The 21,535-nt window shown below is 40.9% G+C and overlaps 1 protein-coding gene across 1 annotated transcript in view; it reads right to left on the minus strand.

The window, feature by feature from the left end:
* Window positions 1-21,535, minus strand: part of lrp1bb (low density lipoprotein receptor-related protein 1Bb) — a 149,121-nt gene that overhangs the window by 21,261 nt on the left and 106,325 nt on the right. Inside the window, exons 49-69 of the mRNA XM_067261105.1 lie at window positions 20,620-20,733; window positions 20,281-20,430; window positions 19,966-20,088; window positions 17,315-17,434; window positions 16,390-16,518; window positions 16,044-16,166; window positions 15,635-15,775; window positions 15,217-15,404; window positions 12,647-12,830; window positions 12,445-12,530; window positions 9,802-9,924; window positions 7,624-7,805; window positions 7,078-7,277; window positions 6,760-6,948; window positions 6,452-6,600; window positions 5,489-5,582; window positions 5,025-5,141; window positions 4,362-4,481; window positions 3,663-3,782; window positions 1,601-1,717; window positions 306-412 (exon numbers count right to left, since the gene is read on the minus strand). Of these exons, the coding sequence (XP_067117206.1) occupies window positions 306-412; window positions 1,601-1,717; window positions 3,663-3,782; window positions 4,362-4,481; window positions 5,025-5,141; window positions 5,489-5,582; window positions 6,452-6,600; window positions 6,760-6,948; window positions 7,078-7,277; window positions 7,624-7,805; window positions 9,802-9,924; window positions 12,445-12,530; window positions 12,647-12,830; window positions 15,217-15,404; window positions 15,635-15,775; window positions 16,044-16,166; window positions 16,390-16,518; window positions 17,315-17,434; window positions 19,966-20,088; window positions 20,281-20,430; window positions 20,620-20,733 (2,876 nt within the window). The remainder of the gene's footprint in view (window positions 1-305; window positions 413-1,600; window positions 1,718-3,662; window positions 3,783-4,361; window positions 4,482-5,024; window positions 5,142-5,488; window positions 5,583-6,451; window positions 6,601-6,759; window positions 6,949-7,077; window positions 7,278-7,623; window positions 7,806-9,801; window positions 9,925-12,444; window positions 12,531-12,646; window positions 12,831-15,216; window positions 15,405-15,634; window positions 15,776-16,043; window positions 16,167-16,389; window positions 16,519-17,314; window positions 17,435-19,965; window positions 20,089-20,280; window positions 20,431-20,619; window positions 20,734-21,535) is intronic.

Genomic DNA, 21,535 nt, shown 5'->3' on the forward strand with positions numbered 1-21,535 from the left:
AAGGATAAATGATACAGTGCTAATATCTGCAAATACTTTTAAATTGTATGTTACAAATTATATACATTTGTGGCGCTTTTCCACTGGGGTGGTAATGATAACACGGGGGTATTTTATAATTTAAACATTTCACTGCATATTTGCAAACATTATGCAATGATAACAATAAGTATACTTGAATTATTTTGTTGTTGGGGGTTGAGAGTAAAGGAATCAAGGCGGAATTTGGGTCACTTCACACAGATGTGGTTATTCACTGCGAGGGAACATAAAGTTGAGATTAACACATTTTCATGATCACTGACCTCATCTGAATTATCGACGCAGTCATAGTCTCCATCGCAGCGGAATCGAGCTGATATGCAGTCCCCATTAGCACAGGCAAAGTCCTTGTGATTACAGGTTACTGGCTCTGAGTCAAGGAGAGGACAAGGGCATACAGTGACAAACCTTCCAGCACCCAGTCACAAACACTCAAACTACAGGAAAACACAAGCTTTCAAATACACTGGATGCTATTCATTATAAGCATAATTTTTCAGCCATTTCTTTTAGCATTGTATGCTAATTCCTTGGTACTAAACCATCTGTTGGCCAATCAGATGTTTTGCTGTTGAGGAAACTTGCAGGCCTGTTCAAGATGCAAATTCATTCACAGTCGTTTTAAAAAGTGGACAGCCGTCTCCTGAGTCCCTAACCTGACAACCACCATTTGGCACGTTTGCTGGGTCTAACTATGTCCCAGAAGACAATATTAAGGTATATTTAAACAGCTGCATCAGAACCAAAGCAGGGGTCTTCTCCTTGTTATCATGGACTGTTAACTAACTCAAGGTGTGTGTTATGAGCTGTGTTTAGAGGGAGACTCCCAGAAGGCACTGCAGCACAATCTGATTTGCAGCCTCTCGGCTGTCTGCAATCCCACCTGCTTAATTCTTTACCATCCAACACTTGACTGGTCTTTATTTGCATTTTAAGTGACATTAATAGGTATGGGAAATAAGCAGCTAATAAATCAAACACATGATGCACACTCAGCATAAAAGCAAATAGTACAAAGGCACACACACCACTATGGAGCAAGGATTTCATTAGGGTCTCTGGTTTGGTCGAAAGTGCAAATTCATAGGTAAATAAGAATGACATAATACAAACTCATACAAATCCCTATGTCTATGACTCTGTGAATGCATTTCTAAATGTGTGCTTAAAGAATCGTTTGCATATCTAGATGTGTGCTTAAAGAATCGCTTGCATATCTAGATGTGTGCTTAAAGAATTGCAGAGAGAAGACAACATCAAAGCTCTGGAGTACAGGTTCTGCTTTTTTCTCAGCCATAAAGGAGTGCAGAAAATGTATCCTCACCGGGCATAGTCAAGTTTCTTATTAGGGCTGTCTTACTTTGATAGTAAAACTCTTAGAAAAAGTTTAGCAGAGCGATGGTCGTATCTAAACATAAAAAGCAATGGGCTAATGAAGAAGAAAAAGGGAGAGGGCTCCAAATACTGGCTAGCCCAAGTGCATTTTCAATGTCAAGTGCATGTGTAAGTTACCAAACGGCTCTGAAGGTAAGTGAAGAAGCAGAGTTATTTGACTCACTGCAGTTCTGCTCGTCTGAGTTGTCTCCACAGTCGTTCTGGCTGTCACACCTCCAGTGGTCCGGAATACAGTTGTTATTCTCACAGCGGAATTCATGAGGTCCGCAGGTCTTTTCATCTTTTTTCATCAGGAACAAACAAACACACAGATGAAAATGGCTTCAAAGAGCATGAATATTAATGACAAACTATCACATTTCTACGTGTAATCAGCATTTCCTCAGGGTTTCCCAGAGCAAGCTAGACACCGAGTTCAAAACACGCTCATCCTCGAGAGGCTAACACACCGTAAGATGAAATACCTGACTGTACTGCCAATGGCTTAGATCCTCAACAGAATATGTGACAAGAAATTTGCAACATTAAACATTTCAACATCAAACTTTAACATTTGCAACAAATGCTGAAAAGGTGATTCGTGGTTCTTGGAATTTGCATTGTGTCAATGTTATACCCTCATGGACAATTGGAAGAAAGCTTTGGAAGCATACTTTGGATCTTTCTCACTTACCCAATACACTTCATCACTGTCTGCTGTAATACGAAATATATTTGCAAATATAGTGTTCTCTTTCACTGGTGCTCTGGTTAATGGTTTTCACGGAGTAACACAGCCTTATGAAAATTATAAGGCTGACGGAGCAAACTTAAAGTTATATTTTTTAGACTAGTATTCAGTGCAAGTAATCATTTAGTACAGTATTATTACATTATCAATACTCAGCATAGTAACTTATGAGCCCACCTTTTGTAATTATCATAACATACTGTCAAACAGACCCATAAGTTATGTGTCCTCAACAGGAAACCGGCACACATCAAAACTCCTTTTATATTTTCTCCAAAAATACGTTTTGCTCTAAATCACACAGAATGTTTTTCAAAGTCCCAGTAAGATCTCCTCTTTAAAGGCATTTACATGCATACGTTTTCTGGGCAAGATAATGGCCAGAATAAAGCTGTTAGCAGTTAGAAAAATCAAAAGAGCCCACTGACAGGTCTGTAGCCAGATCCTGTTCCAGCATGACAGCAGGAGGAGAGACACGGGAGCGATGGATGAAGGAAGGAAGGAATAGTGGAGCAACTCATTAAGAGTCTGCCACTTACAAGATCTAACGCCTCAACTACAGCACAAGAGATTATTTCACTTCTATATCTTAGCTCATTATGTTGCCAGTAAAACAACTAGAAGTCACTTCAAAGGAGGATATTGAAAGAGGAGATAAGATGAACATAAACAAATCTTTCAGAACATTACCTGTGCTGTGATCGTGTTTTGTCAGTTTTCTAGCACCTACATACACATTTCTTGACGTTGGTATCATCTGTCTTAATTGATGCTCTTTGCTATAAATCAGATGGAATCAAGGGGATAATATGGAACTAGGTAAATAGCCATCAAACTCTGCTGATAATGGCAGGAACCACAGCAGGAAGTATGTTTATACCAAATGTACAATACGGCTGAAATTACAAATGCCACTTACTGTATAGATTTATCAACAAGTTTGATATGAAACTATCTCTCTCTCTCTCTCTCTCTCTCTCTCTCTCTCTCTCTCTCTCTCTCTCTCTCTCTCTCTCAATTTTTTTCCACCCTCAGAATTGAAACCTAGTACCATGATAATGATTTTTCTCAACCAAGCTATCGATTAAATTGCATTAGCCAAATAACAAGCTAGCACTGACAACTATTGGAGATGTAATAGTCTTCTCCATAATATCTTAGACAACTGAACATTCACCCCAAGTGTAACATTCTCTTGTGGAGGAAAACCATTTCATGAAATTCAAGATATGGGTAAGATAAAAATATACAGCACTGCACAACACTGAAATATATTGGTGTCCATTGTTTGTCAGACACCGCAAATGAGTTTCCCCTTTTATGTACACTACAAGTGGATGTGCTTTATGGTTGCTTCAAGTCTATCAGAGTCCAGTCTGGGAGATAGGAATGAACCCATGTGTAAAATTAATTAGTTTCCTAATAGTAATTCTCACCCGGGCCTTACAACTAGAACTAATGTGATTTATGATTAAGAAGTTCTCCCACCACTCACCGCAATTAGCCTCGTCTGACCCGTCAGCACAGTCCGGGTCCTCATCACAGACCCATAGCTTGGAAATGCAGTGCATGGAGGCCTTGCACTGGAACTGGTCTAGGGAACAGGTGCTCTCCGCTGTGGACGGGGATCCATGCAGAAAACAAGCCAAGATGGGAGGAGGGAGAGAGAGACAGAGAAGGAGACAAAGAGAAGGAGAGTAAGGGAAAGAGAAAGGCAGAGCGAAGATAGAGAGGGGGAAGTAATTAACCCTCAAATCAATCAATTTCAGAATTAAATGTCACCCTGTCTTTCTATCACACATAAGACAAGGTCTTGCAACTCAGAGGCAGTTGTCAGATGTGAAATGTGTTGATAGTCAGAGTTCCATCAAAATAATGAAATACATCCCACTGTTCTCATTCTAATCCTAATTCAATGATGTACCTAATTCACTGTCACAGGAAGGCAGTGCTTTCAGAATACATAATAAGTTAATCCATGTGATTTAAGGAGCCAATGTGGGGCTGTCTGTACATCACACCATAAATGTACAAAGTCAAATAAAGGCCTTTAAGCCAATCAATCTCAACCTGTCACAGTGCACCTTTAAAACTTAACAGCTTCCACATCAGGTGAACAGCAACTGAAGAAGGCGATCAATTAAATAACTCTGGATATTTGAGATGTCGCCTAAGCGTTGCGTAGAAAACTTACGGCAGTCTGTCTCATCCTCTCCATCACCGCAATCATCCTGTCCATTACAGCGCAGGTTTTGAGGGATGCACTTCTGCTTTCTGGTGCATTTGAACTGTCCTGTCAAACATATGTAAGTCTCTGAAAAAAATGAAAAACATGTTTTGTGGGATAATTACTATATATTTGCCGCATATTGTACATACTGTACATACATTTAGAGGGACAGGCAATGTGAAAGGGGATGACATCCACAAAATGTCCTGGACCAGAATCGAAACCTGGCAGCTGCAGTAAGGCCTTGCCTTACATGATTTGCGCTGCACCTGGTGAGCCACGCGGGGAGACCCAAGAATTTGTTTGAGAGTAACTAAAACCAACCCCTTTTTTTTTTTTGTTAGTTTTTTGTCAATACGTACGTACAAAACGTATCAATCCTGATCTGTATTCCAACCAATCTTCAAAATAAATCTCTACAAAAGTGTCATTTGTAATCATTGGGTCATAAATCACCACTCGTTTTGTCCCTAGTGGTTATAATTCATGTATCAATTTGTTTCAAGGAGTCCCAAAATAAATACTTATGAAAAATCTCGGACCAACAAAATATGAGTTTGGGGGCTAAGGTTGAATATGGAGTCTTTAGTTACCCTTTTAAAAGCAAAAGTAAAAAAATTCCCTTACCGCAGTTGGCCTCGTCCGAGTTATCTCCACAGTCATTCTCTCCATCACAGATAAACGGGGGAAGGGCACACAGGCCAGTGCCACACTGGAATCGCCCTGGCTGACATTTAAATTCCGCTGTGGGAGAGAAAATAATCACTTCACAAAATGCATATGATTTTAAGCCATAGTGTACATGTATTCATACATAATTACCAACAATGAGCTCGATAAGGTGGAGGGAAAATACAGGAATTTATTCTACAATCAGGTTATTAAATTCTCCTGCATTTATCACTGTAAGTCTGACAAATAAGACATTGTTTTCATTACGCTAAAACAGCTGTCCAGGACAGTGAAGAGGAAGACAGATGAAGACACAATTAAAACAGACAGTTCCATGAATTAAGTTTGCATACACTTTGAAAAGGCATGTGGAATCTCCTATGGGTACTGTGGTAGGGAGACAAATGTACAGTACTCACGGCAGTCTGCAGGCTCATCTGATCCATCCCCACAGTCATCCACAGTGTCACACTTCCACCAGAAAGGAATACACTCGTCTGTCCCACAGCGAAACTACAGACACAAACGCAAACACCCACACGCAAACACAGACACAAGATGAAAGACCAATTTCAACAAAAGATGTTTCAGACATTTAAGACAGGTAATGTTGTTGAGGCGCACTTTTTGTTATATTTGCTGAAATAAACGTTACATCCTGATAGCAACCAATCCATCTAAAGGTATTCCAGTAAAATTGAATACATCTAACATATGTGGGTATCGCAGGACTGTAATGAACACAACCAATCATTTAGTTTGGATCAAACTTAATGATTGAACAGCATTCGGACCGAATGCAATGATTGGACGGGCTACTTGTTTGTCTGTCTAACTACCTGCTGGCAGTAGTCAGGCAGCATGTTCATTACATTTTGGGGGAGTATTTTGGTTTGAATCCTTTCAAATGCATGGCAAAATTGCTAGGCTCACGAAACTTACCGATCCTCTCTTCAAACCGATCCGGTTTTCAAATAGCAGGGCAACAGTTTATTGCAGTTTATTTTGACAACAATCCTCTCTGACCTACTATACTTATCCACAATAGTTATGTTAAAAATAAGAATAAGAATTCTAAGAATAATAATAACCTAAAAATGTGTATATGTAAATATAGTCAGGTTTGCTGGTAGTTGGATGAAATGGAGTGATACCGAACTACATCTGTGGACTGTATACTGGCAAACACATATATATATTGTTATTTTCAAGGGGACATAAACCAGGGAAGCTTCTACACAGATGAAAAAGGGTGAGACAAACAAAGAGAAGATGCACTAAACAACAACAAGTGCCTGAGGTAAAAGAGAGCAACAATCACAAAGAGCAGCAGTTATATAATCTTGCATTGGTGAGGTGAGTGAGAGAGAGTGTGGGCTGACCTGACTGGCTGTGCAGTTGGAGAGGCAAGTCTTATTGTCTGCCGCCAGGTAGAAGTTAGTTGGACAAGCACACTTGTGTTCACCGCCCGGGGACAGAAGACATAAGTGGCTGCAGCCTCCATTGGCCACCTGACATTGATGCTTGGGCACTGTGAGATTACAGACGGGGAAAACAAAATCAACATACAATCATGTATACAGTCCATTTCATGGCTTACACAATCATGAAGACACAAAACAGCGGCTAGGTGCAGGTCAGAAGAAATGGGAGGGAAAATGAAAAGCCTGAAGTATAGGCAGAGAGTTACCTTCAGGCTGGCGCAGAGAATGATAGACCTTGATTGATTTAATGGCTTGCCAGGAGTTGAGCAGTTCTAGCCCTTGAGCTCCGGTCGTCTTCTGGGCTCTTCTGAGTGATTTGGACTTCCCGTCGGTCCAGTAGACAAAGTCCTCAAACAGGGTCAGTCCCATCACCCCCTGAATGTGCTCATAGGACACTAGTGTGGGACAAAAAGACAGAAGTTATTACATAAGAAGTACATCTTTGTACAGATAGAGCAAACATGTAATCAGTCGAAATCTAATAAGTGTGCTCTGACACAGACAGGCCCAAAGCAATGCTTCACCTTTGTGTCTTTGGGAACCATCCATGTTGGCAAACAGAATGTGGTTGTCATCTGCCCAGTAGAGCCTCTGGTTGGTGTAATCAATAGTGAGAGCGGTGGGGCTGTAGATCTCTGTGTCAATGAGAATGACCTGGCCCCGCCCGTCCATGCCAATACGACCAATATGAGGCGACTCACAGCAGTCTACCCAGAACACAAACCTGCGGAGGAATAGTAATCACAACACACTCACTGGCTGTCACTGACAGAACGTTTGCTCCTTCTCAGAATGTACATAGGTGAAAGAGCTGAAAATCAATGACAATGGGACACTATGGAATAATTCCCCAGAGGGTTCAAGTGTGCTGACAATCTAGAATCTTCTTGATTTCAAAAACACCAATTTTCCCATCATCAGGTGACAGAGTATTTGCCTCTGGGGCGCTATTGAATCTTAAAGGAATCCTTTAAATGATAGATACAGGATGTTGCTGAGAACTATGTCTTCTGGATAAAAATCGTAAAACGTCACATCACAAGCTGCCCCCAAGTGTCTCAGGTACATACCCAGTCTGAGGGTCGAGGGTCAGATCAGTGGGGTTTCTGAGGCCAGAGCTAATTAGAATTGTGGGATAAAGGCCATTAGCCTTGGAGACCTCCAGAGTCTTCCTCTCCACGTCACACCAGTACAGGTTCTTTCCTATCCAGTCCACGGCTAGTGCACTAGGCACGGCCGTCCGATGAACTATCTGAAAAAAGACAGCGGGGAATTACTAGCAAGATTAGAATGATACAGCAACAACAAGTGAAAATGCAGTAAAAAAATGTGACATAAGCTATCTCAATGATGGTGAATTTATTCAGTAACCCTTTATCAATGTCTCTGAGTCCAGACAGTTCCTGAATTAGGAAAACCAGTTGTTTGGAATAAACAATTATTGTGCCAGCTGGCAGATGAAGCTGATGCCTTGAAAACACTATTTCAAACCCACAACACCCGTGCAATCTGCCATTAAGAGACATGATGTGCTTTGAGGCCTTCTCTATCATCATTTGCAAGAAGATATATAGTCTTGCCAAATAGACTGGGTTGTCCCCTAAGCAGTAATTTAGACAAAACTGAGCTTCAAACAGTCTCCAAAATGTCACAGATTGAGGAGTGTTTTCAATCAGAACTGTCTCCCTGGACAAAAAAGAAGCCTGGTTAATATTCAAGACGTAAGCCTGTGTCCCTGGTATTCCGATTTAGCCTCTTTCAACAGTGATTTGAGAGATTGCTTTATGTGGAAATGACAGTTAACTTGCGAGAAATGTCAACATTTAAATACGGTCCATCAAAACATAAAGATCTGCTAAATCCACAACACTTTTGATCCTGCTCCACGGCTATTTTTATGTATTTCAATTTTTTTAAACAATGGTTTGTTAAGCTAAAATGTATTTCTTACTTCTTACTTCACCTAAACTGTCATTGTTTGTATTTGTTATTCCAACAAGCTTTAAAGTTTCTTGTTTTTCATACCCTACTCACCAATGACATCACAAGCAACACAATATATTCACCATCCCTAAACACATTTTGTAACAAAAGGCACAGTATAATGATGACAAAGACACTGTAGACACATGCAAGACTGATGAAAGCTAATGATGTCCCCTGTCTCTCACTTACACTATATATCTGTCTGTAGGCTCTGGCTGCACTGGAACTACAAAACCACAGACCATGGATCTGATTAACAATATGCTCTTGTCCTACTTTGACATTAAACACAATGCTGTTTGGACAAGGTTAATGGTTGAATTCTGGCTGAAGGCTGTTTTGAGTAAATATCTGTCAAAACTAATAACAAATATTTCAGCAACTTCAGCTTAGACAGAAAGTGCAGAGATATTTCAATTTCCATTAAAACTGTAAAAGGTCTGTAAAGGATAGAAAGCTTTTCCACATATCCACAATTTACTTTACATATGGAAATCGACACCTGCATTTTACTCATGATTTTTATGTCTTTCTGGTTTTTATAATCACCAATGGTAAACCCACTCCTATCCTAATTTCCATATTGTGTGTTCAAACCGCTAAAACTTTGGTCTCTGCCTTTAAAATGAACCACAATGTGAGGAACACCAGATCTATCTCAAACAGTTTGATCTCTCGCTGAGTGATGGCGGGGGCTCAAAGAAGGACTGTGGGAGTAATTGAGCTGAATGAGCCTTTTGCCCCCCCACACATTAATGCTAATGAGCTGGAGGATGGGGTGCACAGCAGGTGCAGTCATGACGTCTGACTGTCTGGGACCCAGTCCCATGACCTAAGCAGACCTCCATGATTAGCCAGAGAAACCGGTATGACAGTTTGTAACAAGGACAGTCTGCCAACAACAAAGGCTACTGATATTATTGCCAGGCAGAGCATTTATTGCAAATTTAACATCGTTGTCTGACAATTAAGGTCCATTATGATGTCCATAAAGATGACAGGAAGAAACACACTTAACTGTCTGCAACCAATGAAATGCCTCAGAAGCACTGCAGCCTCCTTCGTTACCAAGCAAGGGAATTTTACCATCTTTTAGAATAATGATGTGGTCGAAAAACTAAAGAAACCCTTTCTGTGTAGGTGTTGCTAACAGAAGGCTTTCAGTCCATTGAGGTGCAGACCATGGAGGGAGGGTCTCTGAGGTAAGATAGAGGCCATGAGGCACCATATGGCAGCGTAGAGTCATTTCAGCTTAGCAGTACCTTGAGGTCACTCCCATTGAGTCGCATTCTGTTGATCCTACGTCCGCTGGGTCTGGTGGAGTCGATCCAGTAGATAAACTCTTTCCTATAGTCAAAGTCTATGTGGATGATGTTGTTGAGTCCCTGTAGGAAACAGAAAGAATGTGCATTACTAATTGACTTCCTTAATGTACTAAACAGGACCACTGTATGAATTCCCTGATGAAGATATTCTGTGCCTTCTTTCAACAAGTGAAATCCCATTAGCCAGCATAGGTAAATGGATTCCTATCCCAAACAAAGGTTACATTGCCTTTCCTCCCACTACTCCGTGAATAAAAAGACACAAAACAGTGTGATCCACCTCAATAACATCTTTCATTAGTGAAATAGCTTTAGCGAAACTATCCTGTTTAGCTTTAAATAATGCAGCAGCAGCATAGCCGAAGATCTTGACCCAGTTGGCCTTTTTATACCTTCATTCAGCACTGTGAAAGAGAGTACTATCCACTTCTAGGTTGAGAACTGGGTATTCTGAGGCTATAGAACCACCCCTTTGCTGTAAATACACTATGTTAATGTCTCCTGTGATTTTCACTAACAATATTGATTTTAGGTGTGCTCCCCATGAGATGCAATGCCTCCAGCTGAATGGGAGCCCCAGGGAGGAAAGCATTGGAGCTTTATCAAAGCTGAAGATTGAGGAACATCTCTTCCCGTCTTTCTCAGAGGATCCCCCTGTCAGTCAGATAAAACTGCTCCCTAAACAAGCACACCTCCCCTGCTGTTTGCACCAGGGTGCTAGGATAAGGTGTCAGCAAATCTGACAGGCGATACAAGACATCTTCATCAGATCATCAACACCCTCAAAGTCAGGCACCAAAGTGTCCTGAGGGACAACCTCCTCCCTGCAGTTGAGTTCCTAAGACCAGCTTGCTGATATTACACTGACTACACACTCTTTCACTAGATGTATGCCCACAGTAGTGAGGCAGACCCCAGAGGTCGAAATTACCGTATGAAAAACGTTGTTGGGTGAGACTATGAGATGACTCAAGTGCAGTTGTGCCACGATCTAAGTCCAGTCAAATTTACGATAAAAGGGGTGGCTTAATGCAGTGGGCATACATAATACAAGCTGATTGGATCATTTCGTATTAACATAAAATCATTAATGTATGATCTATGCTGAACATGTAATGGTGTGATACGGCAATGTGGGGTCAGCAGTGTTTCTGACACACACTAATGGGACCACTTAGTCGAACCGCGTGCTCATCCCCACAGCAGCTGCCATTAATGCTAACCTGGTGATTCCATTTGTGGTGTTAACAACTCTCAATGCAGGCAGTCGGGGGGCCACATTTGTTAAGGGGACCCTATAGAATAGCCCAGTTAAATTTAGCGATGCATGTATTGAAATCCAGCTTCAAGTGTCTGAAATGATCATTGCAATACCCTCTTCAAAGGACACCCTTGAGATGATTTCACTCTGCCAATATAATGCATTCAATGCTGATACCCCCACACATTTACATTTTGTCATTTAGCAGACGCTCTTATCCAGAGCGACTTACAGTAAGTACAGGGACATTCCCCCGAGGCAAGTAGGGTGAAGTGCCTTGCCCAAGGACACAACGTCATTTTGCACTGTCGGGGAATCGAACCAGCAACCTTCTGATTACTAGCCCGATTCCCTAACCGATCAGCCACCTGACTCCCACACACATACACAAACTCACACACACCACTACCCCCCTACCACCAACCCTTCACCACAGACATACCCAAGATGAGTGGGCTAAGGAATCAAACATAAGGATTTCAACTTCACAAAATGAATGAATGAAAATAAAAAAATTTAAACAATGCATAGAATTTTCCAAGACTGTATCAATAAATGACTCAGTAATGAAAGGTTTCAGTGCTTTGTACATGAACAAAATAGAAGTACATGTGACAGATTTACATAATGACTCACTCTCTAACCATTGCAGGCGACCATGCGAAATTAGCCCGAAATTGGAGCGTTGACTATGGGCTTCGTTAACACAACCACGTCACAGCGCATCTTAATAGCAGGCCTATTAAGGTTTCAGTGTCTGAGCAGTTCCATTTCATGACCCAGCTGGATTCATTAAGTCACTTTAACAGTACACTCACACTCGCAGTGGTAGCCTCACAAACACTAACACAAACACACATGCACACACATTTGTATTGCTATTGTTGTGTGGACTCACAATTCAGTCCCATTCAAAATCCTATTTTCCCTAGCCCTAATCTTAACCATAACCATAACCCCAAAACCTAACCTAAAGTCTAAACCCAACAGTTTCTCCTGACGCTAACCCTAAAACTATCCGAAACCCCTAACTCCAACCCTTACGGCAATTCAAACACTTACCCGAAACCCAATAAAAACCATTAGAAATAGCACTTGTACTTGCGAGGACCGAGAAGCCAGCACACACGTGTAATTAAGATAACATATAAATGATGAAAAAGAAAAAAGAAGACAGCACAGAGGTGGGTGTTTCAATGACTTTCAGTCATGATCATAACTCATCATGCATGCATATTAGGTCAAAATGAATTGAAACATGACAAATACAACCATATGCTTTCAACTGCTCCACTGAAAGAATCTCAACCAACATGTACCTGTTTCAAAATGGTATAATTAGATCCATCCACACTGAGTTTCCTGATTTCATGATGGTCTGCTAGTATGAGTAAGGGTTCCTCCACTAAAGAAAAGAAAGACAAGAATGAATAATAAAACAGCTCTTAGAACAAGATTGCATAATTTATTTCTCTCACCATTCGGGATATATTTAGTTATATCTACTGAAAGTCAAATTACATGAGAGGGCCTTGCAGGTGTTGGGGTTACGCTCCAGGGCTTCGTATCCATCCACACAGAGACACCTGAAGGAGCCATAGGTGTTGATGCAGCGCTGGCTGCAAGGTAGGCTGGAGTAGCACTCGTCAATGTCCACACACGTCTTCCCATCATGCTTCAGACGAAAACCTGGCCAGCACTTACACTGCTCAGAAAGAAGAACAAACACACAAGAGATGCAGAACACTTAGTTCTATCATTTGTTTCAGAAACAGTTGATGATGCTTCAAGATTATTATTATTTTGGGTTTGGTTGGCACTTCCACTCAAAATCCCCCAATATCTCTGCTGTATCACAACCCATTACAGGCTTTTGGTTAGGGTTAGGGTTAGGGTTAGGGTATCCCATAGTAAATGTCCTGCTGCTCTCAACAGAATAAAAGTGTGTCTCACACTGCCGTATGTGCGTGTTAAGATTGTGCTCTTATGTAATAGCAACATATTTATAATATGGTTGCTTTGGTGCCTATTACTGAGAAGACAAGGGAAAACAATAATTATCTAAAGGTGCGATGATGGACAGCTATTTATTTATTAAATATAATTTTCTGCATGGAAAACAGTTGACAGTTTACAGTTAAACAGTACCATAGTTCTTCAAGACACACAATTACTGATGGGTGATAGACTTGCTAATGTAAAAAAAGCAATATACACAGCACTATATTATGGATATTGTACAGCAGTTGATATTTTATATTGTTGGCTTTATTTTTTGTTGGTGCTCAATGTAAAGATGTAGCTATTTATGAATAATATATATACAATCCAGGTAAATATAACCATACTCCATACTGTATATACAGTATACAATATACAGCAGTGCATCTTACGAGGCTGGTCATTTGATATTGGTATTCTTGACTGTCTTAAATAAAGAAATGATTGAAATGTGAACTTTGCCTTGTGCACCAGGATAGGTTGCCTTGTGTACTAGGATGTATAATAGATCAATAATGAGTAAAACCATTCTGTAACAGGTTGCCCAATGGTGAGCACATGATAAAGTACATGAGACAAGTGTAGTTGCAAAGCTGTAACAGGTGTAAATATGACTTGAGCATGGGTAGAGTTTGGATTGAGATGGTCATTTTAAGTTGCTTTCTTTTGAGGCTGTTCACAAACCGTAACCATCCACACATTTTGATTTTACCCCATAAACCTTATTTTTGTGTTGTTGTACCTACTCTTCATAATGTTCAGATACCTGGAATAATGCTTATCCATGCTAATACAGCTAAAGTGCTTCAACTGTAAGGAACATCAACATGACGACACCCATGTCAAGTTACAATGAAAGACACCCCTCTCAAGTCTTTCCCTTTCCACTGCCATTCAGCAACCACCATCCAAAATAACTCAAAGTGCTTGTATCAGCTGAACTGGGCCCAGTGCAAATCCCTGTCTTATCCAAAGTTATAACCTAGAGGTTATTTCTGCTGATCTCTCTGTTCAGGCCACAGACAGATGAGCTGGGGGTCCGCATTGATGTGCTCTCTAGAAGGCTTTGCTCTGCTCTCCAGACAGTGCAGAGTTTTGATGGCCTTTTGTCACTTTTTGGTGCAGAGAGAGAGAGAGAGAGCAGGGCAGGGGGATGTCCAGGCAGACAGTGTGCGTGTGGGTGTGTGTTTGTGTGCTCTTCTGACAACTGTGATTGCTGTGGGGTCACTTCACCACCACAGCTTTGACCTGGATGGAGGCCAAATATCAGTCATCCCTCAGACCCTCTGAAGTACTGTCCTTTCCTGTCATGAATCTTAACATACACAAAGAACACTCTCCTGGACCGATGCCCAAATAACCTCTCCAAACACTATTTAGCTCTTCATTCAGTTGTTGGAAGCAAGCTACAGTACCATATAGTGTAAGGTGAAATAATTTAGCATGTATGGTATATCTTCTGTATTAAAGTGGTTGCTTGCTCTTATGTGAGTTTTCATGTAGCGCTGATGAGTCTAATAAAATGCAATTATGCAATAAATCACTTTACTCACTCATAAACATAGCAATTATAATATTTCCCCACTTTTCTAGTGGTCTTTTCCTCACGTCAAGGCAGGGCCAAGCATCAAGTAGAAACCATCTTCAGTAATAGCGTTATTAACATTCCCTGACAGAAATGCTATCCACTCTCATGTTAAAATGAATATATTCCTCAGAGAAAGATTAGCATATTGTGGTAAACAGTAAGGCTTCAGTTCCATCACCTGACGTGAGGAAGTAAGTAAATAATACTGCAGGTTTAACATAGAAGTGCGGTTTTGCCTTGGTATTCGATGCAAAGTCCATGAAAGCTACAGTTTGCAGTCAGCGTCAGTCGAAATATAGTTATCACCATGCACTATCAGTGTAATCATTTCATTTGAAACCCTCCAGGGGTTGGTTGAGATCCAGTGTAATCACAAGACCTAGTCCAGAATGTGTGTGAATAATCAAAGCCAGCAAACATAGTTGAAACCAGAGAGTGGTGTGTTACCAGGCTGCCATCGACCACAGCCTGTAAGCAGGGTACCCTATTACCGGTCACTTACCTTGTATCCCACTGTGAGGTCTTGACAGTCCTGCGTGCAGCCACTGACTCTGCGGTTCAGGCACTCGTTCACGTTGCAGTTCTTCTCATCAGAGTGGTCTCCACAGTCGTTCTTCTTGTCACAGAGGCTCGTCTCGGAGATGCAGCGACCATTGGAGCACATGAAGAAGGAGCCATTACACAAACTCCCTGAAAGAGTAATACATAACTGTCATTGGCACAGGACCATGCGATTATACAGGGGTTGATCACTTTACAAAGGCTCCCCTGCAGATAAAGTCTGTTCAAAAATGTTCACTTAGTTCCATTTGCCATTCGTTACTGCCATATGTCCTCTTTCCTTGAGGTGTAGCGGGGGCCTCTGACACTGATGTAGAGCTACGTGGGAAGTGCCAAACAGCAGTCGTATGGTACCGTACCTGCTGCCAGACATTTGAGGTCCACTGGCAGCTCGTCTGAGCGGTCTGGGCAGTCTGCGTAGCCATCACACTCCCACTGCGCACTAAGCAAGCAGCGCCCGTCGCCACAGCGGAACTCATCCGGTCCACATGACCGGTAGTCTGGGGAGACAGCCACAGGGTCATCATCTGTCACTCCAGGAAGCATGAATTTTATAAACCAGATGAATGGAAAAACCACTCAACCACTCATTCAATCAAAAAATAACTCCAGTAAAATTGTTATACTTTAGTTACTACGTGTCCTTTCTGGCGTAGTTAATACTGAAGTCAATAAAGTTGATTTACTGTAGGTTGATGCACAGATAGTACATGGGTAGGTAGTCACACAGGGAATGTGTCAATAAAGCATCGTTGGATCTTGACTTACCACATTCTACAGACTCATCTGACCCATCCCCACAGTCATCGTCATGATCACAGACAAAGTGCTGAGGGATGCAGGCTTTGTTGTGACAGCGAAAGGAGTTGTTATCACACGTGTTGTTGGGTGCTAATGTATGAGAAAAAAGAGAATGCTGAATGGTGGATTGTCACCATTACAGGGCTATGTTTGTATTCATATTACATTAATATTCTCATATTATGCCACTCGAAACACTCGACAAAAATGCCATGAAGAAGTAAAAATCTTTGCTGGTCTGAAATAGGTTTCAGATAGGTTTGATATAAGTATCATCTACATTGGTAAAATGTAGATGTGCACATATATTTACCACAGCCAGCAGCAGAGAGCTCATCGCTGCCATCAGGGCAGTCCCTCTCCCCGTCACAGAGCCAGCGCTTGGGCACACAGGCGTATGAGCCTGGGCAGCTGAACAACCCTGGAGCACACGTCACAGAACCTAGTGGGAGAAAAACAACACTGAAAGGTCAACAGCTGATGGCCGTACTTTACATCACGTTGTGGAAGAAATTGGGATTTCCTGTGTGCTTACATTATTCACTAATCAATAGAACTAGTCATTGGATACTAGTTAGTATGTTCTCATGTAAGCTTGCTATTAATAAGAGTAGATTGTTTCTGTGTCAGACTGTTGTAACGTCATTACTGCCTGACTGTCACTATCTATGTTTACATTATTGTGCCCTATAAAAGATGGTCCTCCGGCCTTCGGAGCGAAGAGAACCATGATTGAGACCAAAGCCTGGTGTTGTGTTGTCATTTATTGTCAGAGGTCTGGTTTTCTCTCCCAATCTGCAGATTGATAAATACTTATTAAAATCCAGAACTAAACTGAACTTAGTCACTCCGTTTATGAAGAGACGGCAAAACACTTTCTTTATCAACGTGTAGGTTGAAATATAAATACATTTGAATGTTGTTAACTATTGTTATTATATTTTATCCACTAAGGGTTGACACAGTATCTTCAAGGACATTTAATTGGTTAAGGTTTAATTGGCCTGCAAGGTACTGTTCAGTAGCTATAATAACTCAATCAGTAAATATCAGATCATGCTGTGACAATCAAGATAAGAATTACACGGAAATGAATATACTGCCAGTAATTTCCAATTTTGGAAATCACAACTACATTGTTTTCTTGGATTAACTCAGGAAAAGATTTGGTACAGTATACTGTATGCGATTGAAAAGCCGACTGGTTACTTGATGATGACCTTAGAAAGCCTCCTTACCGCAGATTTGTCCACTTTCATCCAGGCCATCCTCACAGTCATTCTCCCCATCACACAGCCACTGCTTAGCAATGCACTTGTTTTTGGAGCAGGCAAACTGGTTCCACAGACAGGAGGAGTCTGAGGAGGCGGGAAAACAGATTTCCAAAGCCATAAATCACCAGTATTGAGAAAACCAAACAACAACAGCATCCCATATAGAAGACATGCAGCTCGTTTTAATCAAAACACAAGTGGCTTGGTTCCCATTTGCCATGAGCCTTTCTGAAGTTATTTGCTTTGTAGTGAGCAGTGGCCTTGCAGCCAAACTGGAGACCTTACATATTTTGTTTTCTGTGATGAAAAAGCGGTTTGCAACTGAAGGAGAGCTGCTACTGAATCCTAAACAGAAACTTTGATTAACACCATGAAGAGAGGGCAATATTTCTATAACGACAAGATTTCTCTAGGGTATTTCTGTCGTTTAGTCCAACACAATCCAAACAAGGACAAACCAAACCTGCCAGTTTCCGGTCAATAAAGGACTGCTGTTGAAATATATAAGTGTAGATAATCCAAAAAAAAAAGCTATTTGGAAGAGATAGAGACAAGAACCAATTACTTCCTAATATGTCCTGGGTTCCTGTCAGACAACCACTCCACCAGCAGAGCCTTGAGGATGTACCTATCTTGAACTTCTGTAATGACACAAACTGCCACAACTTTGAGGAAAGGATGAGGGAAGAAAGAAGGCTTTCTTGCAGGTCATGTAAAGAAAATCATTTATGGTTCACTGAACAATGAAGAGAATGGAGATGAAACAAATGATCTATGTGTGCTTTTGAACATATCTTTGTGTACCAAACTGATTCTTTCTACTTTGATATGATTCAGACAATTCTGATGACAAGTGTAAACATGATATAGTTATCATAATTATTTATATATGTGAGAGTTTGTTCATTTCAAATGTTAACATTATGAGTTACAAAATCATGACAAAATAGAGTATGACTACAGTACGTGAGTATCAAAGAATAGTACATTCTTTATGAATATTTTGGAGACATTACTGCTTGAGGTTCATCAGACAATTGCAATGACAGATGAGTGTTATTATTAAATCAATTGTGAAATTTGGTTTTCATTGAAATAATGACATTTTCTTCTCACCATTTCCCTTTGCTGTCAGTTTATCCATAGGTCTGGCTTTATATGATAATTAACTCTGAGAAAATAGAATATCTATTTGTCCTGAAAATGCAATTCAGAACATCTAACAGAATCCTATCCTTGTGATGGAGACATTAATCATTTCAGCTTTGAAAGCCTTCTTAGGCATATTTGCAATTATTGATACAATCATCTCACATACACAGACATGAATCTCTTAGATAAAAGAATGAGAATGTGTTTGTCCAGATCTGATGATTTTGCATTTCATTCATTTAGTGGAGGCATTGGTTTCAAATCCAATCTGACCAACATGTATTTAAGTTGTGATTATTTTGTCTTTCAACTGAGGTTAAGCCAAAAGTCTGCACTCTCCAGAATAACATGTATAGCCTACCTGTTCAGATACACATGCAGTATAAGATATAGGTTTATTCATTCAAAGTTATAACCCATGCAGGTATGAACACTTGTTCAACAGCAAAACAAGATTGATATAAATAATAAAAAAATAAAAAAACAATGGCAGCAATGAAGCAAGGAGCAAATGACTAGTTTGGTGGCCATTTCTTTTTACCCATATCCATTACTATGGCGTTACTATGTAATTAAAACAATCTTTACTTTGTCACGGTACATCATGCATACCTAATCTGTTATCAAAGAGTGAAATAGCAGCGTTTTTGTCTTTCCTGTTAAGAGGGACATGTATAGTTCAATATGGGGTATGTGTGATCCTTTCATGTCACCACTTTCCAATGAAGCCACATGTTTTTATCCAGGAACAAGTCGCAAAGACTAACTGCTAATGAATTAATTACACAAGGCAAATATGCAAATGGAGAGGAAACAATAACATAGTGTCCTTTCAATGATCTTCTATTTGAATGCAAGGTTGGAGGTACACTATCTATCCACAAGTAGCAGTGTTAGAGGAGTGATGTAATTAAGCGCACAATGAAAAAAGGACAATAATAATAGAATATGTGGCATTGTTACTTGGCGTGCCATTAAGTGCTCTTACTCAGGATTTGTCCTTGCATTCTCTCAATAGGTGGCTTCCTGTAGTTCTATTCAAGAACATTTGACAAAGCCTTCCATAACAAGACACATTTTTGTGGACTACAGCCATGTAATGAACTAAAATGTCTGGGCTGCGATGGTGGGGGGTCTAATCGAAGAATGAGAGTGGGCATTTGAATGCCAGGGCATGAGTTGTCTCAGTACCAAACCACATGATCGGCACCTGTCACAGCATGGTTCTCTTTTATACTTCTCCCAACTTCCTCTCTTACTTTCCTACCCTCGATTAGTACCAGTTTTAGACACAACAGACATATTTTAAGCCATTTGAAATATTAAACCTCAAAGTCAAAAGGAAAACATTGAGCCGGCTTTCTGAAACCAGCGTTGCATCGCCGCTCTAATCGAACCTGGCTTTGAGGATACTGCTGCATGAAATTACGACGAAATAAGATCCAAGATGGCTAAAAGCATACCGCACTGGAACTCATCTGCACCGTCCTCGCAGTCTTTCTGCCCATCACACAGCCACACACTGGAGATGCAGTTCCCACTGGGACAGGCAAAGTGGCCCTCGTCACACTTGTGTCCATGAGAAACTACAGGGTGGAACAACAGAAGGAAAGGAAGGAGCTTGTTTAAGGTGTTGGTGACTCATCGGCCAAGCTCTCACAGCTGGTAATTAAGGTAATCTGAAACACCTAAGAAAATGAAACACGGTATTGCTCCCCTTTAAGTGTTTTCTTATTAAAGCAGACTTTCTTTGGAAATAGAGAGGTGAGGAAAATCACCCTGGCAGCTGGTCTCATCGGCATAATCTCCACAGTCGTTGGCTCCATCGCAGATCCACGAGGGGTGGATGCACAGACTGGTGGAGTTACAGCTGATGAAACTCCTCTCCTTCACCCCCAGTTTGTAGAAGTTGGAACAGTCAGTGTGATCTGAATACAGAACAGGGGAACTTTAAACACAATGCCTCTTCATTTGCTTTTTTGGGGAAGGGCAAATAGATTCGGGTGCAGGTAACGGGCAAACGAAACAGATGCGAGTGTGATGCTGGATCCAATAGATACACAGCGGCGGCGCAGGTCCGTTTCTTCTCAAACACACGTCGAGGAGACGTGACTTACTGCAGTTCTTCTCATCCGAAGCGTCAGCGCAGTCGATGACCTGGTTACACCAGGCGGAGCTGGGGACACAACTGCCATCCTGGCAGGAAGACTCGGCAGTGGCACACGTGACATCTGAGAGACAAATTCACATTTCAAAAAGGGCGCGGATGCTAAATGGACACAAGATGGGAAATCAGTGACAAGCTGATGCAGGTAGCACAACTGTGGAGAATTCAGAGCTAAAAAGCTGGCCTGATGTTACATAGAAAGACAGACAGAAATGGCATTTATGATTCACATATAGAAAAGAGATGATGACATATTTTAAGTATATAGCTAAGCAATGTTATGACCCGCACTTTGGGATACCACTACACATCAAATATTAAGACTAAAAACGCCTTACAGTGTGTGTACTCTAATTGCATGTTCTAGTGTTCACAGAAAAGGGTCACTGCTGATACTGTATGCCGTTAAAAACCAACTGCATCCATTGAGACACATTACAATGCTGTAATCTTGGTATCTAAAATCCCATTTATTGGTGATTTGTATTTTATGGGACCTCTTTATAGTTGTGTTGATGTTTGAAGTGCATGACGGTGTAATATGCAATAAACAATGGGTTCATCTGCCCTGGAATTACAGGCATGAAAACATTGATGATAAATACATCTCCGAATGATTACAGACTACTAAATGAAATGGAATTTTGGGCATACAACAGGATCCCCCAATTAGGTATATTACAGTATCGAGAAAATGTGTCTTCTCTCTCTCTCTCTCTCTCTCTCTCTCTCTCTCCCTCTCTCTCTCTCTCTCTCTCTCTCTCTCTCTCTCTCTCGTGGAGATTCATCTATGAGCATCAGGACCAATGTGATCCAGGAGCTCATTAAAGAGAGTGGGCTTAGTGAAGCATGTGGCCTAACACGGA

The sequence above is a fragment of the Osmerus mordax genome, chromosome 2 (assembly GCF_038355195.1).
Source record: "Osmerus mordax isolate fOsmMor3 chromosome 2, fOsmMor3.pri, whole genome shotgun sequence".
NCBI classification, from domain to species: domain Eukaryota; kingdom Metazoa; phylum Chordata; class Actinopteri; order Osmeriformes; family Osmeridae; genus Osmerus; species Osmerus mordax.